At 40.8% G+C, this 27,794-nt stretch overlaps 1 protein-coding gene across 1 annotated transcript; it reads right to left on the minus strand.

The window, feature by feature from the left end:
• Positions 1-3,408: 3,408 nt before the first annotated feature.
• Positions 3,409-27,080, minus strand: C6 (complement C6). Its single transcript, XM_026058153.1, has 17 exons — positions 26,923-27,080; positions 25,943-26,099; positions 23,373-23,517; positions 22,723-22,864; positions 21,689-21,827; positions 19,717-19,917; positions 17,608-17,848; positions 15,940-16,062; positions 14,753-14,919; positions 14,089-14,314; positions 10,821-10,992; positions 9,558-9,669; positions 9,029-9,161; positions 7,825-8,016; positions 7,219-7,309; positions 5,530-5,771; positions 3,409-3,590 (listed from the first exon to the last, which is right to left on the minus strand). Exons 1-17 carry the CDS (start codon positions 27,078-27,080, stop codon positions 3,409-3,411), a joined length of 2,823 nt encoding a protein of 940 aa, XP_025913938.1.
• Positions 27,081-27,794: the final 714 nt, after the last annotated feature.

Consider the following 27,794-nt stretch of genomic DNA (forward strand, 5'->3'; position numbering starts at 1 on the left):
CTTTAGGGCATGACTCATCTGACCTGATTTTAGATATCTAACTAGAAAGACAAAAATCACATCCCCAAGGGGCTGTTTCTCTCCTCCACTGATTAAAGGGTAGGCAAAGATGATTAGCTTGGACACAGATATACACTTTTAAGTGAATCTCACTCCTAAAAAACAAGAAAGCAAGATCAGCGTACCCAAACCCCTCCACATCAGGAATCTTTGCACCTATCCCAAAGAGCCTTTCCAGTATGCATGAGCAGAAGCTAAGAGCACTGTGGGAGCTGGTTGAAGGACCCCTTTATAGTAAAATTGACCCCGCTGACCAGAGGCTTGTTAAATCTAGTTACATTTTAGCTGATCAGAAGTGTCATTTTTACTGTCTTTATTCACGTAACTCCACAAGCAGTGTTGTGTCAGCTCTGCTGCACATATTTGAAGCATCTGTTTTTGAAGCACAGTGATTAGCAGAAGCCTACCGCTCAGCGATCTCCTGGTGATCAGAAAATGTGATGGACCTCTTCCTCCAAATAAAGAAAATGGAATCTGTGGAACTGGAGCTATCATAAATGCCACTAATGAAGCTGGTGCTGGAGATCCATCCCTGAGTGCAAGCTCATGAGCACATTAGAGCAGCAGCAAGCTCAGAAGGAACCTGACTGGAACAACTTCCTAATACCACCTCCAGTTTATCACTCACTGTGAAAGCAGCACCAATGAAAACATTGGTTCTGATCTCCTACTTCACTTGCTGCATAAAGTGACTTCGCATGAACATGCATCTGGCATATGCATCTAATAGTCACAACATATTTTGCACCAAACTGCCTACTTGTGACATAACAGTTGAAATAAAAGCCAGGACTCAGACATTTAATACAAGATGTTCTCTTGTAGCTGGAACAAGAAAACAGCAACCACAACAATTATGCAACGGTCTGCTGGTAAATATTTGGCTGTTACTTTTGAACCCTACCCTACCTTCCATCCTGTCAAGGGAACTCTGGATTTCCTCTTTATGAAGTAGCATAAAGATAAATATTTTAATAGATGCTGTATCTATATTCAGTTCTCTTCTATATTTGGTCAAATATTGCATTCTACTTTACAATTGCAATGACTATTTATACAGAAGCCCAGAATGCTAGCTGCTAATTGTGCAGCAGTTGTATCATGTCTCAGCTGTCAGGTTGTGGTAAATGTATTCTATGTACACTCCACATATTGTCATAACAGAGAAAAAAATAGAAATGCTGTGATGCTGTACTGAATTGTTTGCGTCAGTGAAAAGGCTCATTATATTCATTTTGGATAATGCCTCTTCTCTCTGACATTAAAAATAAACAGATGAGATTTTTCTGTGCATTGGAGAAGCTGCATTACTGAGAAAGCTGTCCTTTGAGAATTGGTACAGTCCTTGTGACCCTGGTTACCCTGACAGATTCAGTTCAGGTGTTCCTTCATCTTCCCCAATTATAATTTATGACCCTAGGCAATGATCCATCAAACCAGACATTACTTGGACCTTACAATGGCAAAGGCAAGCAGGCATTTCCAGGCACCAGTGAACAGGAAAACTCTATTACCTAATTTAAATTATCACAGTAGAAGAGGAGAGCTTGTTCAAGAAAAAACATATATATGTTGCAGGAAATGTTAAAAAGTCCAACTCTTTGGGGCAACGGTTGGAGACCCCTGTGATACAAGCACAGCAACAAATTCTAAATCACTGCAAGTACGGTCCTGACTACTGAAACCAACAGTAAAACTTCCACTAATTTCAGCAAGCAGAAGATTTCAGCTGGATTCAGTTTACTGCTGAACCACCACCATCCTTGTTAGCGAGTGGCAGATGATGTATCTTCACTGTGCCTTAATGCTCAACTGTAAAAATGGAAACTTCAGGAGTTTACCCCCCCCCCCAAATCAGGAAAAGAGAACAACGCAAGTCAACCTGAATGCTCATAATGCACACAGCCACTCTGAGAAAGGAGGTACTAGAGAAATGCGGGCAGCAAGTGAATTCTCAGCTACCTTTTATTTACCCCGAAATAACTTCATCTGGCAATATGTCATGGTGAAAAACGTGGGAGAAAAAAAAATCCTCACATCACAACAAAAATTGCTAGACAGCAACACCAGATTCAGGGTCCTGTAATGAAAAGCTAGTATTAAGGTTGGAAGGTCAGGAACATGAAATCTTAACCACTTGTTGAGGGTGCAAAAGGCATACACAATCGTTCTGAAAGATTATTCCCCTTTGAAATGTGACCAGCAAGAAGGAATAAGGGTATTAAAAAACAGAAGCTGGGGATAATCAAATCTGCAACCCTCCCCCAGACAATCACCAGCCTATTAATACAAATCTGCAGTTGGAGGAAAGAAGTAGAGACTTACAAGGGCAAACCACTCGGTTGTTTGTTTCAATCACTTTTACTATACATTTTAAGCAGGAAAATGCACTGCTTTGGTCTATTTAGCAGGATTCATCACTTTTTTCCTTGAGCTCCATGCAGTTGAGACTAGCCATTCCTGATCTGGAGAGCTCAGCAACACCCCAAATGTAGGGGTCTGATACCTCCTTGGAGGTGAAATTACCGTTCCACCTCCAGCCCCACACCCTGCTCCCAAACGACTCTGCTCAGCCCCTGGCCAGGTGTGATGGTTATACACAGGACAGGCTATTCACAGACAGACACTTGTCAGGATTTCTTTTCCATAATTTTTATTGTTCTGTTGACTGGTAGTATAAGAAAGTGACCTTTAGATTTCTTCCCCTTCTTGGAAGGCAAGTTTCTAATCCTCAGTTTTGTAAATCCTGAGCCTAAGGCTCAAAACTGACAAACCAACCCAGAATGCAAACAGTTCCCCCCTTCAGTTACTCTGATTAAAAATCTCATGGTTTTGAAGGCCTCACTCATGATGACGATGTATTTGCAGTTGACAGTACTGCATACCACTCCCTGAATTTGTACCGCGAGTGCCCATGCAGGTAGCTGCCTTCCTGACCATGTGCCAAATCTTCCTACCTGGCTGCTACGCTGCGAGCACAGCCAGTGAGGCGACAAGGGTGCAGAGCAGTCAGAAGTGAAGGGACAGAGCAGCAAATGACTTAGAAAGAAAAAGTTTCATCCAACATCAGGGGAAACCAGAGGCAGAGCTCCCCTTCCTCTCCCCCTTCCTCCCTCTGCATATGCACAGTTACTGGCAGTGGGAGCAACTCCATACCCCACACTCCAACTCATTTTCAGACAAAAAAAAAAGTACATTTCCACCCTCCTCCCAGAAATCCAGTAAGTTAGCTCAGGTTTTTTCCATCCTTCGTTTTTGATCCGTTTGTGCTTTCAGTGAGTTTTTATCAGGGTCAGTCAGCCCGTGCACGGTGGGAAGATCAGGGTGGCTGCCATGCAAGCTGCTGGGTTACCCCAGGCAGCTCTCTGGATTCAGCACCTCCATTTTCACACCAGCACACTTCAGGGCTGCTAGCATGCAATGACTGACTGCCTTCCTCCTCCCGGTCGACACCATTTGGATGCAGTGAAGCTGGCTGTCTTCTTTGGGGCACTGGTAAGGCAGCAGGCAGGAACATTGGGTCTGTGTCTCTGTGAAAGAATGTGTTGGAGTTTTAGCTGCAAACATCATGACTAAACACATGCATTTTACAGTTCGACAACATTTTGAAATCAACAGGGAAAAATGCCATTACAGGTTCATGGTACATTAGTTAGAGAGCCTAGTGTGCACACAAAGATATCAGGGTATTAGAAATAGAGACAAAAGAAGCTTTAAATATCAGTTTCTGCAGCACTGGCCCATACAGGAGCAGAAATGAAAATTCTAACTATTTTTATCCACTGGTTTTCCCTGACCTTTCCTCTAAACAAAAAGTTATGAACTTGACTTTCCGTTCCCAATTATCCTTACGCACAATGTTGCTGTGAAATGGAGTCTTGAGGTCAGTATTGTGTCAGTTTCTATTTCATTAAACCTCCTTTTATGAATGCTAAGCTATCTGCTGCTGGTCTTGGTAAAGCTCAATGCTGCCTGTTATTTCATTATCCATTTCTGATCTAATCAGATTCTGACTTTTTAGATTCTTTCCCAGAAATTTCCTAGGCAGGAAACCAAGTTTCTGCCTTTCCTTTCTTAAAACCTGTGAAAAGTGTTTTTTTTTCATCAGTTTAGCTGCTTTCACATGGTACTGCAGTATATTCTGCCCCATGTTAATACCAGCTACTCATTCTCAGGAATGCCAAAACTTCCATTTGCTAAATGTTTATGCTTACTTGTGGGAAAGAGGACTTTTGTGAAGGTGAGGAGGAAAGTTCAATTCAAACCTCCTGAGCATCACAATGAAATCTTATTTTATTTAATTTTACTCTTGCTTGCACTCTCATTTTTGCTTGCTGAACAGGACTCCTGTGAGCCTTTCAGAGAAGAACACCGAACAGCTGGCACAGGATCCAACTTCAAGCCACCTCCACAGTGGGAACACACCTAGGCTGCTTTAGGGCTCTGAAGTAAATAAGCCCAAGGCCTTTCTAAGTTATAATCACCTTTTGAAGGCTCCTGCACACTGCAGTGCCTGAGGCGCAGACTTGGTCCTGGCCTCTGCTTCAGCCCCACACAGGAGCAATACCTCATGTGGTAGCTTTACAGCCATCTACTTCAAACCCTATACTGCCACAAATCATCCTGAATATGCAAAAATCAAGTTTTACGATTGCTGCACATCACTAGTGCCTTTTTGTTTGTCATAAATAGGCAAGGTACGATAAGGATCATATTGTCTCTGGAAGCAAGTAGAGGAATGAGTATGGCTGCCACTCAGTCTTTTCCTGGCAAGCATGTGATGGGTGCCAAGCCAGCCAGCACCTCATACATTTACAGGAAAACCCACTGCTCTTATCAGCCATTTACACAGTAAATAGCCAAGTTGCACAACAGTGTTTATAAAATAATCCTCTTTGGGATTTCACCAAACAGCTTAGTTCATTACAACTCTTAATGAACACAGTTTTCACATGTGGGTATTCGCAAAATTTACCATTAAAATCCATTAAGCTTGATGGTCCCTGTCTTGCTTTCTAAGTAGTACCATGATTTAATTTCATAATTTAATTATATGCTATTGAGGGTGTGGGCCAGATTAACTCCTGGAGTCCAAAACTAGTGATTATAGTATCCTCACAAGGAATGGGACATAACATTGTGGAGTAGGTTTCTGTGGTTGAAGATTTAAATATTAATTCTCCTAAAATTGCAAGTTCCCTTAATCTTCAGGTTCCTCTTGTGCCTTGACTACTAATGAGTGGCAGCTCTATACCACTTCTGCCTCAGGGGGAAGGCACGTATGTGAATGCAACACATGGTAGGAGGGACAAAGGACTGACCACACTTTCATACTCTTCTCAACACAAATTGCTCAGAGGATACAGACCACAATGTCTGTAAATCCCATTCTTAGAGCAATGAAGCAGCCAGAATGTTTTATTTTCAGTGCCTAAACCCTGGATAAATCACACCATTCAGAAGTCATACCTGCACAGTTTTCCCAGTCATAGCAGGTGTCATAGCCACATGGCACTTTCTTCAGGCTATTTGTAGAGAGCTTTGCCCTTTCAATAGCCCAGTCTTGGTTGGTATCACTACGGCAAGGGCCGACATGCAAGAAATGAAATGACTGCTCTCGGAGGCAATTTTCAGCTAAGTACTCACAGCTGGGCTTTGTCATGGTCTGTTCCGAAGCAGCATGTAGCACACAGATGTCTTCTGAGTAGTGGCTGCCCCAGGAAAAAAAGGAAAATTATTTTATCAGACCATAGAACAAGTCCATGCTTCTAAACACTCCACTGGTGTAGGATGAAGAGCCACAGCAAAACCGTGGCCAGACTGGATATATATCTTAAGAAATGAGATGGTCTCAACTACTGCAGCATCTGGACCTTGGGAAGCCTCTGATACCTCAGCATAGTCCCCATGAGGTAAGGAAGTTTTATTCCCATCTAGCAGATAAGAAGTGAAGGGCATGCCTATACAATAAAATGGAAAGTTAGCTCCATGCATGCTGTAACCTCCAGAAAGCACAGCAAACTAGCACAGGCCCTGGGGGTGGTTTAGCTGAGTTAATGCAGCATTGCTGCCATGGATGTAAGTTTGCCTCTGAGGCACAATTCGTTTGGGACCAGTGGCAGGCGAACACAGCTCTGCTGCTTATAGTTCCTTTCTGTATTACTCTTGGTTCCCGAGTGGATTCATTTTCTGCATGTGCAGGCATTTCCAAACAGTATCACATTGTGGAGCTCAATCTTCTTCCAGACAGAGGGAGTAATACCAGCTCACCTAGGTTAGGCTTCTAAGGGTTAAGCTTATAGCCTTAGTCATCAAAACCCCTCTAGTTAACATAGGATTCAGCCTATGTATTTGTGACAATTCAACCTATGTATTTGTCACCCTCTGAACGTGTTCTCTCTCTACGCAAGGGCTCTTGTGGGAGCACAGATGCCTGATTATTCGGGAGCKGACATGAGTGAGATGAATCCCATGCCAAGGGACTGCCCGTGGTCATACAGGAGCCCTGTGGTGGGATGTGCATAGGTCTCAGCTCTACAACAGTCCAGCCAGTATTCGGTCTGTGCGCATCTTTCCCATCCCAAGCACCAGGACAGCACTCAGACTTGCACCACACCTCCACCCTTGCCAGCCATTCACTAAAAATTCTCCAGGAACAGAGGAATGGTCTATTTGCTGGAAGGCTCAAAGGCAAGGTCATGTTCCATGAAGAAACAGTATGTCCAAGTCTTGTGTACTTTTATATGCTCTGGAGACTGAAACATACACATGTATTTTTGCAGCATATTCATCTGAAAAAGGGTAGTTTCAAACACACGGAGTAGAGCAGAAGTGATGACAGTGAAAATCAAGAAACTGGAGGAAAAAGGGAGGTAAAGGAAGAGTAGGCATCTCCAGTAGCAAATGGAGATGTAGATTAGAAAGATGTGTTGGGAGGTGCTGTTTGGTTAATGTCATTGTTCATAGGCTATAAATGGGGCTGTAATTTTGATATAATAGCATAGCTGGCTAGTATCTGAACATACGGCAATAATCCTGAAGTTGTTGTCACTTCTGTTACTCTTCCTGTTTTGCGTTCACAATGGACTAACAGTCCACCGCTGGAGAAGCTGGAGAAACTATGACTTTTCTTTTTTCTAGTGAAAGTACTTAACTTACCCACAGTCTTCTTCTGGAGACATACAAACACACTGAGATCCAACCCGTTTTTGTCCTGGATTGCAAATACCTCTAATCTTAGTTTGCTCATCTGAAATAAAAAAGTAAGAGTTGCTGAACAAGTAACAAAATTAGCGTGATTATCTTAGTCTTCTGCTGTAAAACCTAAAATGGATTCATTTCAATTTATCTCAGTTTTCTATCTTCAAAAGTCCCCATGGTTGGGATTCCACAAGGATGTATCAGTCTCTACAAAAGTCACTGGAAAAGCTGAAGTTTCAACCGTATGCATTCTACTTTGCTTTCATGAAGCCTTGTTAATACAGCTGTTTAAAAAATATATATACATATATTGTTTCACAACTTTGTAGTTAGCGTATCGTACGGTACAACTTGCCCCAAAAATATGAACTTGAAGAAGTTTGTGGCTGAATTTATATGGCACTGTGGCAGGCATAAAGTAAAACCAAAATTAGTGATCAGTTGCGATACGTCTTAAAAATGGTCATCTGCCTCCCAGTTCTACCTAGCTAAAGTAAACACAATATGACTGTGTTGTGGATCCCAGCAGCAGAAAAACAATAATACACCAGCAGGAATACTAACCTTTTTCACATGTAATAGATCTTGAAATAGATGGTGTCCAGGACAGGTCTTTCCCACAAGTATACTCTGTTTGACCGGTGACTATATACCCAGCTTGGCAGCTTAACTTAATAGTTTCACCAATATTGTACTGTTGTTTAAATGGGAAAATCGTGACGCTGTAAGAGGTTGGTGGCCTGAGGCATACTGAAGCTGCAATAAATAAGAAAAAATAAGATTGTTGTTGTTTTCATGATGCAGGAATATTTACAGCAAGTCGTAATGCTTCAGCTGAAGAGCCATATAGTCACAACAATACTGAACACTTCTGACTGACATTTAAAACTAATAAATATTTATCATAATTAAGTTTAGAAATTTTCAATTCCCTGTAATGTCAATACATTCTGTAAAATATTTTTCTATCAATAACTAATTACTTGTTTCTAATGTATGCTAGTATGAGTAATTTAATTTTACAGTATGTTAAAAATAATAAGACTGACATTCACAGCATATTTTTACATTGTTTTTGTAAATGAAGCTATTAACAAGACAAAGTGAATGGCAATAGAAAGCTCATAAACATATTCAAGAAGAAATTCATGATAAAGTTAATATTAAGTCAATAAAACTACACTGAGTTCTAGTGAACTATTGGAGTCTCTCCTGTTAGTAAACCCAGGTCAGTTCTGATCTTTAATTTTGATTGGACTATAAATACATCAGGGAATTCATGTGTTGTGTAGATTTTCAAAGCAATCTAGAGGGATAATACATGCATCTTCCATTTAATATAAAAAGTGGGAATCAAGTTCCTCCAAGAATGCTTTCTTCAGGATAACTGTCATCAACTTAAAGATTATCTAGATAAGTTTGGAAACAAAAAATGAGTCCTTCTGTTGAAGATACTGAAAACTAAACTGGAGAAGGACCTGATAAAATCCATCTCAGAGTTTTCTAAAGCACTGAACATTGCAATATCCTTACAGAATATGTAATAACTACACTCCTGAAAGAAGAAACTGAACTGAAAGAAGAAAAATCTAGTCACTCAGTAGGTTTTTATCATCTCTAATGTGAATGCATGAGATGCCCTCTTTAAATGGTGTCTCTTCAGGTACCACTATAGATTCTTTTATTAAAGTCTATATTTTATTGTATTTGGTTATTTTTATTCCTCTTTTGCTTTGTTGCTGAGCCAAACTACTTTTCTGTTTCTTACGTTCACATTCAACATGTTGCTGTTTCCAGGTTTGATCTGGCAGACACCTAAAGAACTGATAGCCACTGAGGACGTGACCAGTCATGCAGGCAATTTCGGCTTCCTCCCCCACAGCATACTGGTTCTTTTCATTCTACAGAAAAAATTAAATATGTGGTAGTTGTAAATCACATTCAGAATTATTTTAAAGAAGAAAATGAATGAAGGTAGTGAAAAATAAAATTTCAGTTAATCAACCAAGTGAAAAATTTAATACAATATTATCTTAGATTTAGAGATCCATTATTACTGAAGACTAACATGAAACAAGGGTTTCTAATTAGCTAGAAAAACATTTCCACTTTACAGATGGAAATGATCTTTTGCAAGTGGTGTTATACTTCCAATATTCAGGTGAAATCAGAAGAAGTAAATATTCATGAATGTGACTTATTTCTGTATACTTAGCAAAGAGGTTGTAAAAATTTCCATCTCTGCAACTCTCCCACATTCTTTCCTTCCATATCACTCACACATTTTTCTTGCTCACCCTGATAAAGCCATTTTCTGGTGGGTCTGGCCTGGAGCATCCAGACTCAGGTTCACCAATCAAGATCTCATCTTCTCTCCTTGCTTCATCATCATTTATACAAGGAGCCCCTCTGAAAAGTAAGAATTTTCTGTTAAGGATGTATATTAAACAGTGGTGTCACCAAACTTAAACAATGGTAGAAGTTCAGAAGCTTTACACAGTAATGACGAGAAATTTTACCCACTCCAAAAGATGGCTAAAAAAAACAAAAACAAAACAAAAAACCCCACCCTTAATTCTCTTAAGTAAGGGATGATGGAAAAGGTCAGAAGTAGCAAGTATTGATAGGAAGGAGACTSTAAAGAGCTAGAAAAGTGATAGATATAGAGCCACAATTTTTATTGACATAACTTGATATGAAAATTCATTATAAGTTAGAAAAAAAGAGGTGAAGAAGAACTGCAGATGGAGGGACTGTCTAAGGGTGACTGTGTTTAAGTACTTTGATTGGTACTGAGGGTCCACACAATTTGGTTGGGTTTTAGGGAACATAGTCAAAACCCTACTGTTGCTGTCAGGCAATGGTTAAAGAAGGCTGATTTCTGTGAGTGTGGAGCTGTACAGCCTGCCAGTCCACTGTTTTTCAGATGGTCCCGAAATGAATGTCCTCTAGTCATTATAGTGGAGATGATGAGAATTCTACCTCACCAGCTTCTGCTCTCGGTTCTAACAGAAAAACTGAACTTGTACAAAAATGTGCTCTTGAAGACACAGGAAACTGAGCCCAGTTTTGGGTTGGGGTTATGATTTCAAGCTGAAACCGTAAGACATTGGTACATCACATCAATTCAAAGTAGGAATATGTAAAGCCTGGTAGTTTCAGTGGAATTCTCTCTGAGGCTTTGAATTCAAACCTAAATCTCAAAGAGAAGAGGACATGATATTAAATCCTGTAGCTCAGAAAAAGGGAATTGTAAAATCCCATGAAGTGGGCGAGTTTCTAAGGCTTCAGACAGGAAGCTATGCGAAGTAGAGTAAATATCTGTAGAGGTACGTCAGAATAGAATTCATTATGTGTTTTCTAGGAATAAACAACAAACAAACCCAAACTTGAACTAAACTGCAAAGATTTTCAGAAATTTCCTTCTCTTGGCCCCCACAACAAAAGTTGGGACAGGAGAGTTGTCTCCGTTATTTCTCCTTGATAGTCACAAAGCCTCTCTGGAGGACTCTAACTCTACCCCACAACCATGGACGTTTTTACATCTACTATCTTCTTACCTGTCCATGAACACTGAGACATAACAGTCCTCCTCCTCTTCCTGTTCACCCTCACAGGGCTTCCCTCCATTCATCGGGGCAGGGTTATTACACTTTCGGCTCCTTTTTTTCTTGAAGGAAGCATCACAGGAACTCCATTCAGACCAGCAACCCCAGTGGCCATCTACAGCAACTGAAAGAAATAAAAGAAACTCATCTTTTAATAAATATGCACCATTCATTGTATTTATCTTGGTCCATATACAAGAGGAACAGTGGGAAATTAATAACAGTTTTCAGAGGATTTAAAATTGTAACTGTTAAGGGAGTAGATTGTATCCAGAGTGTGAAGTTTTCCAAAGAGATGGTCAGCCAAATTCAAACTGCTTTAGGAGAGCCTGAATATACCTTCCTTTCCAGTTTCGTCTGCAAGTCACATCCAAACTGAGAAGCAGTCTATTTTCTACTTCTATTGCAGGCATAGATGTTCTCAGTTTTCATGATGCTGTCAGCCATTTTTGATAACTCACAAAACACTGTGCTATCAAATTAAATCTTGGAGCTCTAACAGTAAGTCTAAAACTCAAATCTACTTCCCATGCAAACTAAATTAAAACACCACTGTCTTTCTTACCCCTGGGGTATTTTGTCTGTGTCACCATGAAGCATTATATAAGAATTTTTATTTACACAATATTTCTTCTCTGCACACAATACATTTTTTGCACTCATCTATTCATTTTTATATCTTCAGTTGTTTATTTCTTTCAAAATATTTCATCAGTCAGCTAACATGGCCTTTATTTGCCTGAATCATTTTCCCTTCCTTCCCCTTTTGATCTGCTGTTTTCCACATATATGGTATTGCTGCCAATTTCATTCAAAAAACTGCAGTTGCAATTGCATGTAAGTGTTCTTTAAATTCTTCAGAACACTGATTATATGTCCCCTCTCTTTAGTCATAATAAACTGAGTTTCCTTTCCACCTTGTAAACAACATTTTTTATATCCATTAGCCATTTTGTCTTGCCATAATAGTCCATAGTGAAAACCAAGACATGGGTTTCCTTTCATTTCGATCACAGTTATCTTTGATCTCAGCTTCATTCTCATTGACTTCTTTCTGTCTTTTCTAGCTAAGGAATCTTTTACCATGTCTTATAATTTATTTTACCAGTCAAGACTATTCAGTTTGATTTCTTTTTAATTTTCCCTTTATCCTTATGCTTTCTGACCATCACCTTGGGATAAGAAATGTCATGTGTTTATTAAGGGTAGGCCAGACATATCTTTGATCGACAAAATTGCTGGGGGATATTCAGTTAAAGATATGACATGGATATAACATATCATGAGTATTTTGGAAAAGCATGATAAGAACATAAAAACGCCATACTAAGTTAGATAAAGAGTATATCCATTCTGCTGTTGAAGGTGACCATAAGGATACCTAGGGAGGATTATAAGAACAGGTAGGGCATGCAGCAACGCTTCCCTAGAGAGTCTTACAAAACTCCAACACACTGGGGCCAGGGACTTCCTGGACCCAAAGTAATGACCTTGTTTTTAATAGCCCTTGATGGACTTCTCTGTTGACATGTCCATTTGACCTTTGAGATCACGCACACCTTTAATGTGCACAATATTCTGTAGTGAGGAATTCCACAACGTAACAACACTGTGTGTGGGGAACCACGTCTCCTCATTTGTTTTGGGCTTGCCACCTTCCAGCTTTGTATTCTTACATTGTGAGATGCTGAAAAATAAGTTCCTATTCACCAGTCATGATTTCAGACAGCTTCATCATGTCTTACCTCAGTTATTTGTTTTTAAGTTAGAAGAGTTCTAGTTTAAATATAGTGCTGTAAAACTAGTTTTGTTATGTGAAAGAAGATTATAATTAGTAAAAATAGTATAAAGAGGAAGGTGTTCATCAAAGGGAAGATTAAAACTGGCTGTGCTGAAAGGGATTTATTGGAATATGGGTGGGTTATAAACCAGCATCATAGGGATTAAGAAAAAAGTGGATAAACTCACCTGGTAATATATATGAAAAATGAAAAAGTGTTATATTGCCCAAGTCGAAAGCAGATAAATTCCTTTTGCTATATTAAACCAAGACTATCACTACTCCTAGAGCTCTGTAGGGTTGTGACCCACTCTGTCTGCATCCCCCAAGCTGCACCACCCTGGGGGCTAGCTGCCTGCTCCCCAAGGACCTGAGGCCCTGCTCTGGTATGGCCTGCCCATGTAACCCTGGTGCAGACCCCGGGGAAACTGCCAAGCTGGGAGAAAGAGCTGGGAGAAAGCCAGTAGAGTAGAACAGCACAAGATAGCAGGTAAAATTACAGACAAAAGTAGGTTTGCTGAAACAGGATTATTAGCAGCTCAAGGGTTTAAGGTGGTTGGGGGGGGGGGGGACAAAAAACCAGCAAAGCACCCCCACACCACCAGCAAGGAAAGGTATAAAATCCTGAAGGAAGAAAAAATAGGGTTTTAGAATATGTAAGGCAGCAACATCAAGGACCTGTCCCTAGGAGTAGCTGAGGCCAGCCCTTCCCCACCTGGCTGATGCTGCCTGGCCAGCAAAGACTTCCTGGGGGGTCTTAGAGGGAAAACGCACAAACTAATGCTTGTCCTTATATCTGGCTAAATCCCAGTTATCTACTGTGTGTGTTATCCAATAAATAACAGCTTTTGAGTTGTGCGTATCCTGCTTGCAGCATCTGAGCACTGTGAAAGGTGTATGAACAGAGTGACCCAAGAGGGGCAGTGATGGCTATGTTTTAGGACTAACCCTTTATTTAACATTTTTGGGAAAAGTCTCAGCTCCAGAAGTAAGAGCTTGGTATCAAAGACTGCCAATGACTCAGAGTTTGGAAAATTGGGATACCACCATGGAATATCTAATGAAACAGAGACCTGGCGTAATAGGAACGGGTTGAAACTCAACAGTTCAAAATGCAGGACTAAACACTGCTACACTGAGAACAGTATTTTTTTGATACGTTTTGGAAACTTACGATTTGGAAATAACATAGCAGAGAAAGGCTCAAGTATTAGTTAATTACAGGAAACATTTGTATAGGGTCATAATCATTCTGTTTTCCTTTTTAATGGAATTTCAGACTTTTGTTCTAAAGAAAAACATAGAGAATTTAATTTTCAAATGATCTAGAAAAGCAACACTTTTTAGCTTTTCCACAGCATCAGAATTCATGACCACAGCCCACAATGCATGCTACATCAGAAAGACCATATTTAGGTCATGACAGTGTTACCGAAATACCTGATTTGTAATCTGGAGTTCGCATCTCACAGTTGTTCCCATAGGTGCCGGCCTGGCAGATGCAGAGGCACTCTGTCCCGGAAAGCACGGGCCTGCCGTTATTGGGGCACGGGGCACACTGGCAGGGGTCAAACCTGCCCGCGTATTCTCTAAGGGCTCTCCTGAGGTTGCGACGTCTGGTCACTGCACACGGCACGTTCTTCACCAAATCCACGATGGGTGACACCTGAAAGATAACCATCCAGTAAAGAACTACTCAGATGTACCAGTTCAGTTTAGTTATGTGCCAACCCTTGTAAAGTAGGCCTGACAAGGGAAAGTGCTCAGGAAAAAAACATGTTCTTGTTTACTGTGCAATGCTTTCCTGCAAAGTAACTAGCCCCTGCCCATACCTGAGCTCCAGTTCAACTGGTGCCAGAATAATTCACTCATATTCCTCCCTCTTGATGCAAATCTGGTGTGGCTTTATAAGCTGAGACACATAAAATGTAGTTCTAATAAATATTTTGCACGTTGTTTTATATTGTGCCTGCACATTTGTAATTCATATCATCACATTCAGCACCATCCTGATTTAAAAGATGGAAAACATCCAAAGAGCTCTCTAGAGAACAGCTAATTGTTGAGTGCTCTACTACCTCAATATTTTTTGCTCTTCTCTTACCTCAAAGTCAACCACCACGGGATTGTCCTTTGTTGATTCCAGCCAGTTTGTGAAGACAGCATGTTCTGGAAAAGCCCCCTTTTTCTCCCAGGCGAGAGCTGCAGCATATTCTGACCTTCCACCTTTTACCAGAGACACCGATCGTTCAGCTGACTGCAGAATGGAACCTGAAAGAGGATTTCATTGAAGAATTGTCAAACAGATAAAGGCCTCCACAGACAGTGAATATAACAGAGTGATATATATTAAAAAAAAAAATAGAGAGAGAAGAATTTAAAAGAATATATTAAGTTTAGTTTTATGAAATTAGCTTCTGAAGAAGCCAACCCCCCCCCCAAAAAAAAAAATTCCCACTGTTATATTTAGTAGTCTGTCACAGTCTTCCAAAGAAAAGTATATTACACCTCAGCCACAGAGATATTCAGATCTACACAACAGACTTGTGGAAGATGCAAGGCATACAACAGACTCCACTGGAAGAAGGACGCTCTGCAAGACAGGAGCTTTAGTCCCTGCGTTAAACATATGAGTAACTGGAACTGATCATAAAATGAGGGTTAAACATATGGCACAGGTGATCAAATCCCTGTTTTTGTTGATGCAGAATACATGACTCCTGATATTCTTGGAGAAAATTACCCTCCTGCAGCTACTGAGACACGTTCTTGGCATTGCCAGGGAGTCTGCTGCATCGAGGTTTCTGCTTGGCCCAGTGAAGGGGTAGGGGGAAGGGCAGGGCTGTGTTATTGCTGCCAGACTCTCACTAGCCCCAAGCTGTCCTCAGTGAGGACTGGGACTTGGTTGCTGTTGCATGCTGCAGGCTGCGCCCGTTTCCCACTTCCAGCATGGGCTGCCCCGGAGTCGAGGCCAAGGGAGGTGTCTGTCAGATCCATGACTGCCAGGAAGACACAGCACCACTGTGGACCCCCTCAAACTGTGGGATCACTCGATCCCCTAGTGATGGCATTCCAGAGCAGAGGAAAAGCACTTCCAGATTGTAATTTCTTTTGCAAGTGAGATGATGTGTCTGATGCTTGCTTCAGAGAGAAATACTGGCTCCCCTGAAATTGGTGGAAGCTGCACCTTTGCTTCAGCAGAACTAGGATTTTACCCTGGGCACCTAGCTGAGGGATTGGTATCTCTCATAGTAAATGACAGAGCGTGGGCCTCATTCTCGTCACGGTCACCTTCGTGTTTCACAGTCATTCTGTTTGTGGTGCATCTGGTACTGACTTTCTTTTTCTTTTTGAAAAAGACACGCTTGGTGGTTTCTGTTCGGACACACTCTGTTGATTCATCCACTGCCAGACCTGGAAATACCACAAAGCAACAGCGGAATCACTATAATCTTGTTATGTGGTGGTACCATGCCCTCAGGCTCCCCACAGTGACACAAGCCATTGCAGAACTTGCTGCGCCCTAGTTTCTTCCTGACCTCTGTACCAACTTTAAGCTCCTCACCCTCCACTCCCCACTGCCAGCCCCTCTTTTATTCCTCATCCGCTGGTCCCATTGGCTCTACCTATGTCCAGCTTCTCCCAGATTCCTCCTTCTGTTCCTGTTGGGGTGGGTATTTCTCCCATGCCACTTCTCCAGTGGTGTCTAATGCCCCCTCTTGCCAGCAGCACCCCATGGAACAGCTCTTGTCCTTCAGTGTAGTCACGCTTGTCTGGGACACTAAGCTGCAGAGGTCAGCACTGGCAGGAACAGCAGACTGCCATTCCTTGCAGCAAGGGGCTTGGAAACAGGCTGCTCCTCCCAGGGTGGTAAAAAAAGATTTTAGTATATCAGCTTTTTCAAAATATATGTATACATACATTAAAAAATAGTAATACAATATATTTATATACTAATGATATATATAATGTATATATACACACACACGTGTATATAAAAATGTGTGTATGTTTATATCAGTTTTTATGTCACACAGTCATTCACTCAGCAGTGCCACCAACTGGTCTAAGAGGAGACTTCACTGCTGCAGGCTTCCACTTCCTCAGGTACAAATAGCATTAGACAGTTATGCTTAACAGCCCCTTCATGTACCCTCTCACACCCATACAACTTACAGTGGTAGCATTAAGAATCACCGCTTTTAATCTCAGATTTCCACTTCTGTGGTATTCGGTTTTCATTTTGACAATCTGGCTGTCATGAGATTAGTTTCAGGGTCATTTCTAATCATACCAACAGCTTTAATGACTGTAGTCCAGAAGGTACTGCTTAAACCTCTCATCAGGCTTCAGTCCTACTGTGGCATATATTTGACTGGAATATTTTTTCCAGCTGGCACTTGGTCTTGATCTGAAGATATTAAGAAGTGTCCCTGAACATTTCCCACTGGAGTACGTTTGCTCTCCATCCTTGGCACTTCCCCTACTCTCCCAGCTCCATCCTGCCCTCTGACCAGTTGCTCCTTCCAGCTCTCCTGAGCCCCAGCCAGCCTCCACACCGAAATCCCAGGGCTATGTTACCCTTCCTGGGCAGCAGGGCACAGACAACAGGTCTGGATATACTTGTTCTCCTGTGCCACTTCTCCCACCAAGGCTGTAACACATCTCCCAGGGACTAAACACCAGGACAATAATCATCCAATACTCTAATATTGACCAAGTAAGGATCCTCTTGGACTTTTGAAAATAAAACAGTCTGGAACAAAAATTTCCTCTTGCTCTAGCTTTAGGCAGTGTGGGTAATTCCTTTGTCTAAGTTTAAAGGATTAAAGTTTTTAATGTTAATTTGGAGAACTTACTGTGTGGTGTAAGGCCTGAAAATAGACAGTGATTTTGTCTTAACAAAACCATAGGAAAAGGTGGTAAGTGAATCATGACTTCTTGCTAAATGTTACATACCTGAGTTTTTTAGCTCCTCTGAGCTGTACTGGTAAAGAATGTCATAGGAACCACCCATCCTCCCAGAGGTGTAATAATGAGTGCCAAAGTCATCAAATATTCTGCTGTATAAAGCATAGTTGTACTCCAGGGGCAGGTGATTAAGTGCTTTTAGAAAGACGTCTGAGAGTTGCAGATTTGACTGTTTCATTGTGAAGTTTGCAACAGAAATAACTTTATGGACTCTAATAAAGTTGGAATTCTGGAAATAAAATTAAAAAAAAAAAAAGGGAGTGAGCACTTTCATAGGTAGTTAACTGCAGAAAGTAGAGGGGCTGAGAGTATGATCTGAGCCATACTGCAAGAACTAATTTACCCTGTGTATTGCACTACTTTAACCATGAGTAAACTAGCACAGACTAGCCCTTGAGTTTACAAGAGCCACGTTAGTTTCTACAGGATAATACTCCATTGCTTTTTGGAAGTATACAGGATTCCAACAAAAATTAAGACTCCGTAAGCACCAAAGAGAAAGCAAAACAATTCCTGCCATAAGAAATATAGCAGCAATAAGACAAAAAGCCAGGAGGAAAGGGTTCAGCATATAAGCACAGTCATCAGTGGGCTGTTTACAACCAGTCCTTTGAGTTGGCAGTTTGGATACTAGTTCACTGTCATCAGGTCTCCCAACTTGTTTATCAGTACGCTAAAACTAAAACTGCAGAGAAGAAGATCTCATTCAGTTTACGTGTCAGACTTTTAACAGGCAAGGTTTCAGGAAGGACATGAAGAAGGAAAAAAAGCAAAGCAGTAAGGTTCAGAAACTGGAAACATCTCTTCCATTTAGAAAAATCTCATATTTTTGAGACAGCTGGCTCTACTCTGCTTGTATCTTCTAAGCCAAGTGGGCTTGGAGACAAGGATGTACCTAGACAGGAGTTTCCCACTAAGGAGGGATTTTAACCTGGGTCACCTGACTACTAAGTTATTGGCTATTTACAGTGTGTTTCTGGGATTTCATGACAACAATGTTCAAAACAAACATACACCCCAAAAAACCTTCCTGATGAAAGTTTCATTGAAATGAACATTTCCATAAGTAGTTTTGGACTGTGTTTAAGCAAACAAGAAGCCACCATTCTACCAAAAATAATTTACCAGTTCTACAAAAGAACAACTTGATCTGTGTATAACTATCTCCACAGGAATCAAATTAAATAGGTTTCCAGTGGCTGGAAGTTTACTATAGATGAATTCAGACCAGAAATAATGAACTATTTAAATCAAGTTACTTAATCACCAGGACAAGTTAGCAAGGCTTGGAGTAAAGCCTCTGTCATAGAAACCCTTAAAATTAAGACTGACACTTTTGTGAAAGATGAATTCCAGTTTTATTACAACTCCTGGGTTTCAAGTAGGCCTTAGTTCTGGTCAGTCCTATGGCCTCTGCTATGCAGAAATGCAGACTAAATAACTGATCCTTTACTGTCATTAAACTAAAAATACATGAATCTTATATTCCTCAGTATTCCTCTGCATTAAAAGGGCATAATGGGAAAAAGGCTTTCTATTCTCAGAAACTTTTCTCTGGATGTGTTATTTCTGAGGTTATCTTTGTGAGCAACCACAACTTGGCAGCTGTGTGACTCCAATATTACAAGGTGAAAGTTGGTTAGTAAATGAGAAGAAGTTCATATGGTTTAATTCCCAATATGCATTCTTGAGCAAACTTCACTTATTTTGGGAGCTGTGTTTGCCACTGTTCCTTCCACAGCACTCTGTCTTCTTACCCATAACTGAGACTGGGAAAGGACTGATTTATTTTATTTGAAAATCTCAAATCTATGCCAAACCTAAACTTTTGTAAGTGGGGTAATCCTATGATTTCTGTACTAAAACAGAGAAGTATGTTACACTACAGAAGGTATGTCACAAGCAGGAACATGCTGTGGTATCAGAAACGGAACTTCTTTATGGGTAATTCCAGTGATTTTGTAAAATACAAATCACAAACCAGGCAATTCAGGTGTTTTCTTTTTTCATGATGTGATCATCAGTATCAATAGCTCTGTTCTCTGAAATGAGCAGATGGAAACTGAAAGGAAGAAATTGGAGGTAACATTTAATTACCTTTTCATATGAGGCTTCAATGGCTTTCTTGAAGGAGGAAGTTGATGTGACTTGTATTCGTTTCTTTTTTGAGAATAAAAATGGGATCCCAGAAGTTCTTTTGGCAGCATGAGTGAATGAACTGCTTCTAGCATCACTGTCACTCAGAGGAGTTAAATCATTGTAGAAATCTGATGCTACATCATCCTCTTCATCTATTACCTGGAGATTCAGTAAAGGGAAGTGTGTTTGCCCAAATAWTAATCCAAAACAGACCAACCTATTAAGCAATGACTTCTTGAATTTTTTCTAGGAGAAACATGCCTGAATATTTGAGACAAGGCAGTAAGCTGAGAAGTCATTCTTAACACAAAAGATGAGTTTGAGAGACAGGTTAGTAGGTGAGATGAATGTGAGAAGTAGATTTACTAATATGCAGTTATATAAGAGGAAAAAAAGAATAAACATGTATTACTTCTTTCTAAAATTTTGCCTCCTGAAAATTAGGAGTAATTTTTCAATACACTTTTCAAAGACTCCCAGACCTTCAGTCTACGTCACAACTACCTTTGTTAACTACACTAGGAGTGAGTCCCAGTCCCACGGCTTCTATATTGTGCAAGGCATAGAGCTTGGCATTTTCTTTCCTTTCTTCCCGATTCCCCTGCTAAAGGCATTAACAAGTTTGATCCAGACTGGAGTCTTAGACCATACTTGCAGCGTTGGCACTCATACTGCATGATGGACTAGGGATAGGTGGAGAAAAAACAGGGAGTAAGCCAGCCTGGTATCCTTGGTAAGCCTTAGTGGTGCTGTGCACAGTGCACAGTGCACAGTGCGGGCACCCAGACAACTATAGCATCAACTCAGAAGTGACTGAACTCGGGCAAATTCCCCCTGAAGAAATACCAGAGAAGATGACTTTATTTGTTAAAAGATAGAGATGAACTTCTAGAAGTATCTGAGACACAAGCTTTTCTGCAGACTAACAAAAAGAACTTAAATCGCACAGTTTTGGAGAGACTTGGGCAAACTAAAGTTTGTTTCTTCCATTAAATATTTCTGAGCATAGTAACTTTTTAATCTCATTGACCAAACCTACAGGTTACAAACAAATCGATTACAGTTTCCAGGGCACATTAATGTGCCCTGCTCAGGTGCTCCTTTTAAATTCATGCTAAAAAAAACTTGCAGCACTGGTGGCAAAAATCAGCAGTGCAGATTTCATCCATTACCTGAGCCTTTTTCGTGTCCTGCATCTCTTCTCTACCAATGCATTATTTGCTGCAGTGAAGGCCTGCCAGTATGTGTGCAGCCAGATGTTGCACCCTAGACAGAGCATTCAAATTCTTTTCTGAAGTCATCATCTCCATCTGTGATTCTGAGATTCTGGAGAAAGATAGAAGCCAGGATCTTTTAATCCTTGGCCTGTCCTGCAAGACTCCTTATCAGACCATGTACTTCTCCTCCTCCCACCCACACTCCACATCTGCCTACTCTCCTCACTGATTACTGGAGGGGCTGGGGCAGGAAACAGGAGGGGTCGAGAGGGCTCAGAGAGCTGTCTCTCAAGCTGATGGATGACTAGAAGAGAGCTGAGAAAGCTGGTGTTAGGAGGATACAACAGTGATGCCGAAATGAACTTTGGAGTTGAATGAGCCTCTAACTGAATTACTTTGGGGATAGGAGCAGGACCTTGGCACTAGGTCACAGAGACACTTTCACAGCCACAAGGCAGCAGGAGAGAAGCCCAGATCAACTGTCTTGACTCTAGTCTATTTGCAGTGAGTTAACATGAACTGGGAAGAGATGAACAGAGTCACCAAGCCTAGCTCAATTTATCCCATTTCCACATATTACCTGAAACATGTTCAGGCCTCACCACGTTGAGAAGTCCTGTCCTAAAACACACATCACTGCTTAAGACTTAGGTACATAACTTGGACTGATTATGACAAGGGGTTTTCAGCTAAGAGTCACTGCTTGAGAGTACCTGAAAGCTGACAGCCTCCAAATTTGCAGGAACACGATATAATATCCTCGTCTCATTGCGCTTCACTGTTGTGCATTGTCCTCCATTGAATGAGTTGCCAAGGACTTCCCCTCGACTCTCTCCTGCCAGAATGTGAAATCTAACAGAAAAGCAACATCCAGAGATTAAAAGATCTCAGGAAGATATATAGACTTGGATCATTTAAGTGGTATATAGCTGCATTGAAGATACTGTAAGTTTGAACCAACAAACGGTATGAGCATTAAGGTAAAGTTACTGCTTTGAAAAAAGCTTCTCTACAAGAACTCCTAATTTATACTAAATTTGCCTAAGAAAATAACATATCCAAGCTGTAGTAGCAAACCTGTTTCCTACTTTCCATCACTGCCCTCTAGACAATCACACACAAAGTTAGCATAAGATTCTCTAGTCAATCATTCTTATTTAAGCAGAGACACAAATAAAAATGGCCTGGGAAAATGAGTGGCTCCCCATTCATGACATGAATGATGTTTCCAGAGTGCACTGAAGTCATTCAAAAATGCAAGACCACTTGGAGCTGGCATCCCGTGTTTAGGTGTTAAACTGCTTAAATTAGCAGTCTGGAAGAGGTGGTGGTTGGTATTAAGATGTGAAAAAATTCACAGATCATGCATAATCACACATCTTTATAGGAACAGCCTCCCAGCTTCTAAAGTGCTTTGGCATAACTGAACCAGCAATTGCTGATATGTGATATACTGGGTGTTGTGAGGGCAGTCAAAGTCCTCCAGACAGCAGTGCTTTCTGACAGCTCTTTCTATTGTATCTAGTATAGCAAGCAGTACAGAAGGGAGCCTAAACCTGGAAGATGGAGTGGGCAAGTTCTAGCCTGATTAATTGCATTCTTATAATCTCTTGTTAATTCTAATTTGAGAGGTTATCCAGTTTAATGGGATACTTTCACATGCTAGTATGAAGATTATCTTATTTATGCAAATTCATGAGACAAAATTTCACCATATCTATGAAAAATGCAAACAAAACTGACTTACCCACTTCCTATTAAATGCACGCTTGGGATACTCTCATACTTTCTGTTACACACTGTCTTTTTCTTCCCACAATTTCTTTCATCTGAGTTGTCCCCACAGTCATTTTCTCCATTGCATTCCAGTTTTTTTGCAATACAACGACCTGCGGAGAAACAGCAGCAAGAAGCTTTATGCAAAAAATCATTATGTCTGAATGCAAAAAAAAAAAAGCAGTCAGTGTCTTCCCCTAGTAAAGGTGTGAATTTTTCCGAGGAATTAACAGCAAAGCAAAATCCTGCCTTGATTGTTCTAGTAGGAAACAGTTGTTTCAGCTCTACTTATGTGCCTTGCTTGGAAGCCGTGATGAGTTAATTTAAGGTTTAGCAAACAGGTATGCGGATAAGGTTATTTTGCATTTAATCAGGTATATTTAAATAGAAGCAAACAAGAGATTTCCACAAGAGGGCTTACAAATTTAATAAAAACAGTGCAAGTTTGGACTCAGACAGACTGAAACTGAAGTCCAGTAAACTTTCTCCCTGCCCCTTTCCCTCAAGCTTGTACATGAGATATACAAGATCCAGATCACCTGACCCTCAATAAACAAACAATACCTTTAATCTTTTGATTATCTAATAATTTAGCAATTACATAATGAAGACTCTCATTACCACTTTCACACTGGAATTTATTCTTGCAATCAACTTCCATTATGTTGCAGAGTTTAGTTGGGAAGCAGGGACGGGAATCCACCAACGGCTCAGTACAGGCCTGACCCCCAAACTGTGATGGGCGAAGCAGTGAACGGACACGAAACTGAAGGGAAGAAGAAATCAAAACAGGGTTATTTGTGTATATTTTGTAGCTAAGGACTCTTAGGGGCATCTGAGGCAGAGCCACATGCCTCAGTGCTGCTGAAGATTTGTTGGAGCCATAGCCCTGAAGGAAGTCATCAGTTATTCTTGTCCTTAGGTCCTGTCACATCATCATCCCAGGTAAGGCAGGCAGGGAAATAAAATCCAAGAGCCTCGGTAGCCCTGACAGTGTACACATAATTAAACTTTTGATGGCCTGGGCTGTATCACACGAGAACCAAAAATACAGTCTCTTTATCTTCTGTTTAAAGGGTAGAGCAGGAAATGATATGTGAACAGCCTATCTGAAATTTTTCTTTATCATCACTGTTGAAACCAAAATGCTAGGACAATAGCATGTATTCCCGTTCCTAGATCAGCTGGCCTGGCTTGCCCTGTTTCACTGGCTCCCACCCATGGGGGCCCCTCATTTGAGGAGCACTGGGTGACTGGACAAGACAAAAAACAGTATTCCTGAAAAATTCTGTCCTAAAGATCTGGGAGCAAAATCTGGAACTCGCTCTCTCTCCCCCCTCCCTGTCTCAGGACCCTTCATACAGAGTAATGAAGCTGAAGGCTGCTAGACAAATCACTTCAGATGTTTTTCACCCTACTTCAAGGGCTTACCAGTGAAATCTATCTTTGTACAGCTGAACTGCTCCTTCTCCAAGAAGAATTTTTCCCCACATACAGTTTCCTTGCAGACTTCCTTCACTGTAGATGGATCCCGAGTCAAACAATGAGGGAGGACCTCCACTAAAACCGGTGTAACTGGGTAACTATTAAGTGTGGGTGCAGAGGAGCAACACAAGACCATTTGTGAACTTTTGGACTCAAGATAACATTTCCTTGTACTCCATTTGAGCTCCTTAACACAGTTAATATATTCTTTGTGCTGAGCTTCAACCTGCTCATCTCCTCCCATTCATTAGGAGCTTGCTGATAGTGATCTTCACATTTGTCTTGGAAGTCACGTCCTCTGTTCTCAAGGCTGTTAGTATTTATAAGGATCACAAGCAATGGTTTGGAGGAAAAATGGACTGCAGTCTACAAGAGCACTTTTTTGCTTGAAACAATAAACACCCTGCATCAATATTTAAAGTTAATAAAAATGGAACAATGTTTCATATACAGATGCCTAGGTAAAAAAACTGGCACTTGAACAAGAGGCTATTAACTGGAAAGAAGCTGAGAGCAATGTCCCCTTTCAGCTCTTGTAGTTTATTTGCCGTCTCCTGCTGTCTTTCTCCCCTCTGCTCTCACCATGCTCTCCATCTCAGTTGTAGGACAGGACTCCACAGTGCAGTTAGCATATCTCACACCTAGAACTAACGGCTTTTTCGTGGACTTCTGCACCATGCTGGTCTCATTCTGCGCAGGCAGAATCACAAATAAGTCTATCATAAGTCTAAAGATATGATACCTAGCAGGTAGTCAGGCATGGATTTATGAAGCTGTGTGGGACCTTTGGAGGGAGAGCCGTAGGCTCTGTCTGCACAAACAGTGGAGGATGATCTCATGATCAGGCTCAAGCTGAGACCCACCAGCCATGTAACGACTATAACGACCTGCACTCCACTAACCTGCAATCTCATATCTGCCAGGTCTTGATTTTGTTAGGTCAAACTGACTTGCACCTGCTCTTTCACCTCTCCAGTCTCTGCCAGAGAAGGTACCCAGGTGGTAAAGGCCTTGCACACTGGAAGTGCCCCATCAGCAGTCCCACAACTAACTCCTAACTCTACTGTCAGTCAATAGACACAAGCCCAAGAGGAGAAAACACCATCCAGAGACTGGATCCCAGAAGGATTTTGTTCCACAAATATTAAGCACATCCACTTGGCTTTTGTGTAGGCTACAAAGGGTAGGGAAACGGTGTTCTGGATTTCTTCACAGCAGTCTCAAACTGATCCTGAATATCAGTGTAAAATGCAGCCTGAGCACTCCTAGCCAGTGCCAATTAGGATTTGCCATTAACTCTTTTCAATAGATGATTTAATCCTATTACTTTTCTTGTCTTCAGGATGTATAAAAATGCTGTGGATTAGTCATAAAGATTCCGTGACTTTCTCCTACTTAAACAGACATCCAAACTCTATGGCTTAATTTATCCTCTATGTTGAAAACTCATTTATAATAATGACAGTGGCACTTTTCAAGTAAGTTCTCATAAATGGGTTTACACTACTAAATTGCTCCTTTCTGTTTTGATCTCCTTATTTTAACTTGTTCCCTCCAGCTCCTACTGTTATGATAATTTATAACCAATTTCCCTTTTTAACTTAAACTGTCATTTTGTAGATCAATTTCCATAAAGTTGAATGTCTGAAATGAAGGTAATTCTTTAGTATTATTTCTTTCATCCGTATAATAAATTTTCAACTTACTTGTTTTTTAACACATGGGTCACATTCTGACCAAGGGCCAAAGTCTCCAAGCTGACAGTTGATAGGACATGCTTGCTGGTTACATGCACGAGATTCCTGCTTTGTGCATAGCTGGTCACAGAAATTTTGCATATAATATTCATCCATTCTTATTTGCCTAAAAAATTTAATTGAAAAAGTTACACTAGAAAGGGAGCATAGACAGACTGTAGATAGATGTTCTCTAACTGTGGGTGAAGGCTAAAGATAATGATTTGAACACAATCAAAAAACCCTTAGAGTAACAATAGGCAGCTGTGAAATGTTGATTGAAAGAAAAATCCAAGTATACCCAAAGTTTATGGAGCAAGAAACTTGATTTTGATCCATCTCACTTTGAATGGCCCAAACGATGGCTACGGAAAGAGAGACGAGATGGAAAGAGGGGAATTCTGGCCAATTTAGAATATGTCAGTGAATTGCATCTAGTTTGGTGATGCTGAACATTCAGTTGACTTTAACTGTTGTTGAAAACTAATCCTACAGGGAGGAGTTTTCTGTGGGCTTGCCGTGTCATAGCTTGCACCTCCCACAGCATTGCTCTGCATTAGGCAGACCCTCTAGAACAGGGCTCTGAGCCCCAGCCCTGCTCCGCCAGCATTTGCTCACATGGACTGGCTGCTCAAGCGCACATGGCTGGCAAGGCCAATTTAGGACAAGGTTGTTCTCTCCTCACTATGTGTGTTGGCAGAAATAAGTTCATTTGGAGACACTGCAATGCACTATATATGTAACCTTGAAATTTTTTAAATCTTACCATTAAAAACAAAACAAAACAAAAAAACCCATTCACCTGCTAAATACTTGGCTATGGCAATATTTCTTTTTTAGTATGTTATGGAAACAATTGCTTCAGAGACAGCTGCTCCTCCCCAAAAGTGGTATTTTCTCAGAAGACATTTAGAAACATCAAAATAAAAATAGAGTTAATTTGGCCTTACCTGTGCCTTGTCTGTGTTCCATAATTGCAGGTTTGGGAACAGCTGGACCACGACCCCCACGGATAATGTTCACAGTAGCACCCCTGGCTGCTCTCAATCGCCAGGCCCAGCAGGATAAAGTGCATTAAAATAGTCTTGTCTATACTGAAGGTGTTCATCTACAGCAAATGGACAGGTAACACAAAAGCGCATGGAACTGGAGCACTCACAGTTGTGCCCATGTTACAGTAATACATCTGGTTTGATTTTGAAAGTCTATAAATCTGATCTGCAATACCAAGTCACTAACCAGTGTACCTGGAAAGTGGCAGTAATGCACGAGGTGCATCAACAATTTAGTTAATACTTTAAGGACCAGTCATAGAAATCACAATGGCTGTTTTTGCCACTTATTTGTCCAGAGTACTAGTCATTATCGCATGTTATTCCCATTTAAGAAATTGCATATAAAACTTTTTGAATATGTGACAAAGATTTGCTGTTGCCCATATCTTTCTAAAGATAGCTAAAAATATTTTCTGGGAATGAGAATAAAAGTATGAGCCAGATTCTTCTAAACAACATACAAAATAACCACAGAAACTTAAGGCTGGCCAGGCCCAATCTATTACACCTCAGCTGCAATTCATTTTATATGCCTAAAAATCACCCTCTGCATAAGCACATTGCTGCAGGGGATCTTTTCTTCAGCAGCTTGTTGTTGTTGTTCTTAGTTTTGACCACCCCATCTAAACCGCAGGCCATCACTATTCAAGCTCTTCCTCAATCCTTTGGTCAAACTTTATTTCATGAAGATGAAGGTTACAGACAGCCTTTGAGAAGGAATAATTCTTAGTAAACTTGAACAATGTTTTCCAGGCAAACCATTTATT

Source organism: Apteryx rowi, unplaced genomic scaffold, assembly GCF_003343035.1.
Source record: "Apteryx rowi isolate R43461 unplaced genomic scaffold, aptRow1 scaffold_143, whole genome shotgun sequence".
Lineage (NCBI taxonomy): Eukaryota > Metazoa > Chordata > Aves > Apterygiformes > Apterygidae > Apteryx > Apteryx rowi.

Bases quoted from the DNA above. Each gene is read 5' to 3' on its own strand.
- C6 (XM_026058153.1), bottom strand. From the start codon at position 27,080: ATGAACACCTTCAGTATAGACAAGACTATTTTAATGCACTTTATCCTG. The intron at 10,993-14,088 runs GTATTTCGGTAA...TATTTCTTTCAG, and splicing joins AACTCCAGATTACAAATCAG to TTGCTGTAGATGGCCACTGG. The intron at 9,162-9,557 runs GTGAGCAAGAAA...TTTTTTCTGTAG, and splicing joins CAGAAAATGGCTTTATCAGG to AATGAAAAGAACCAGTATGC.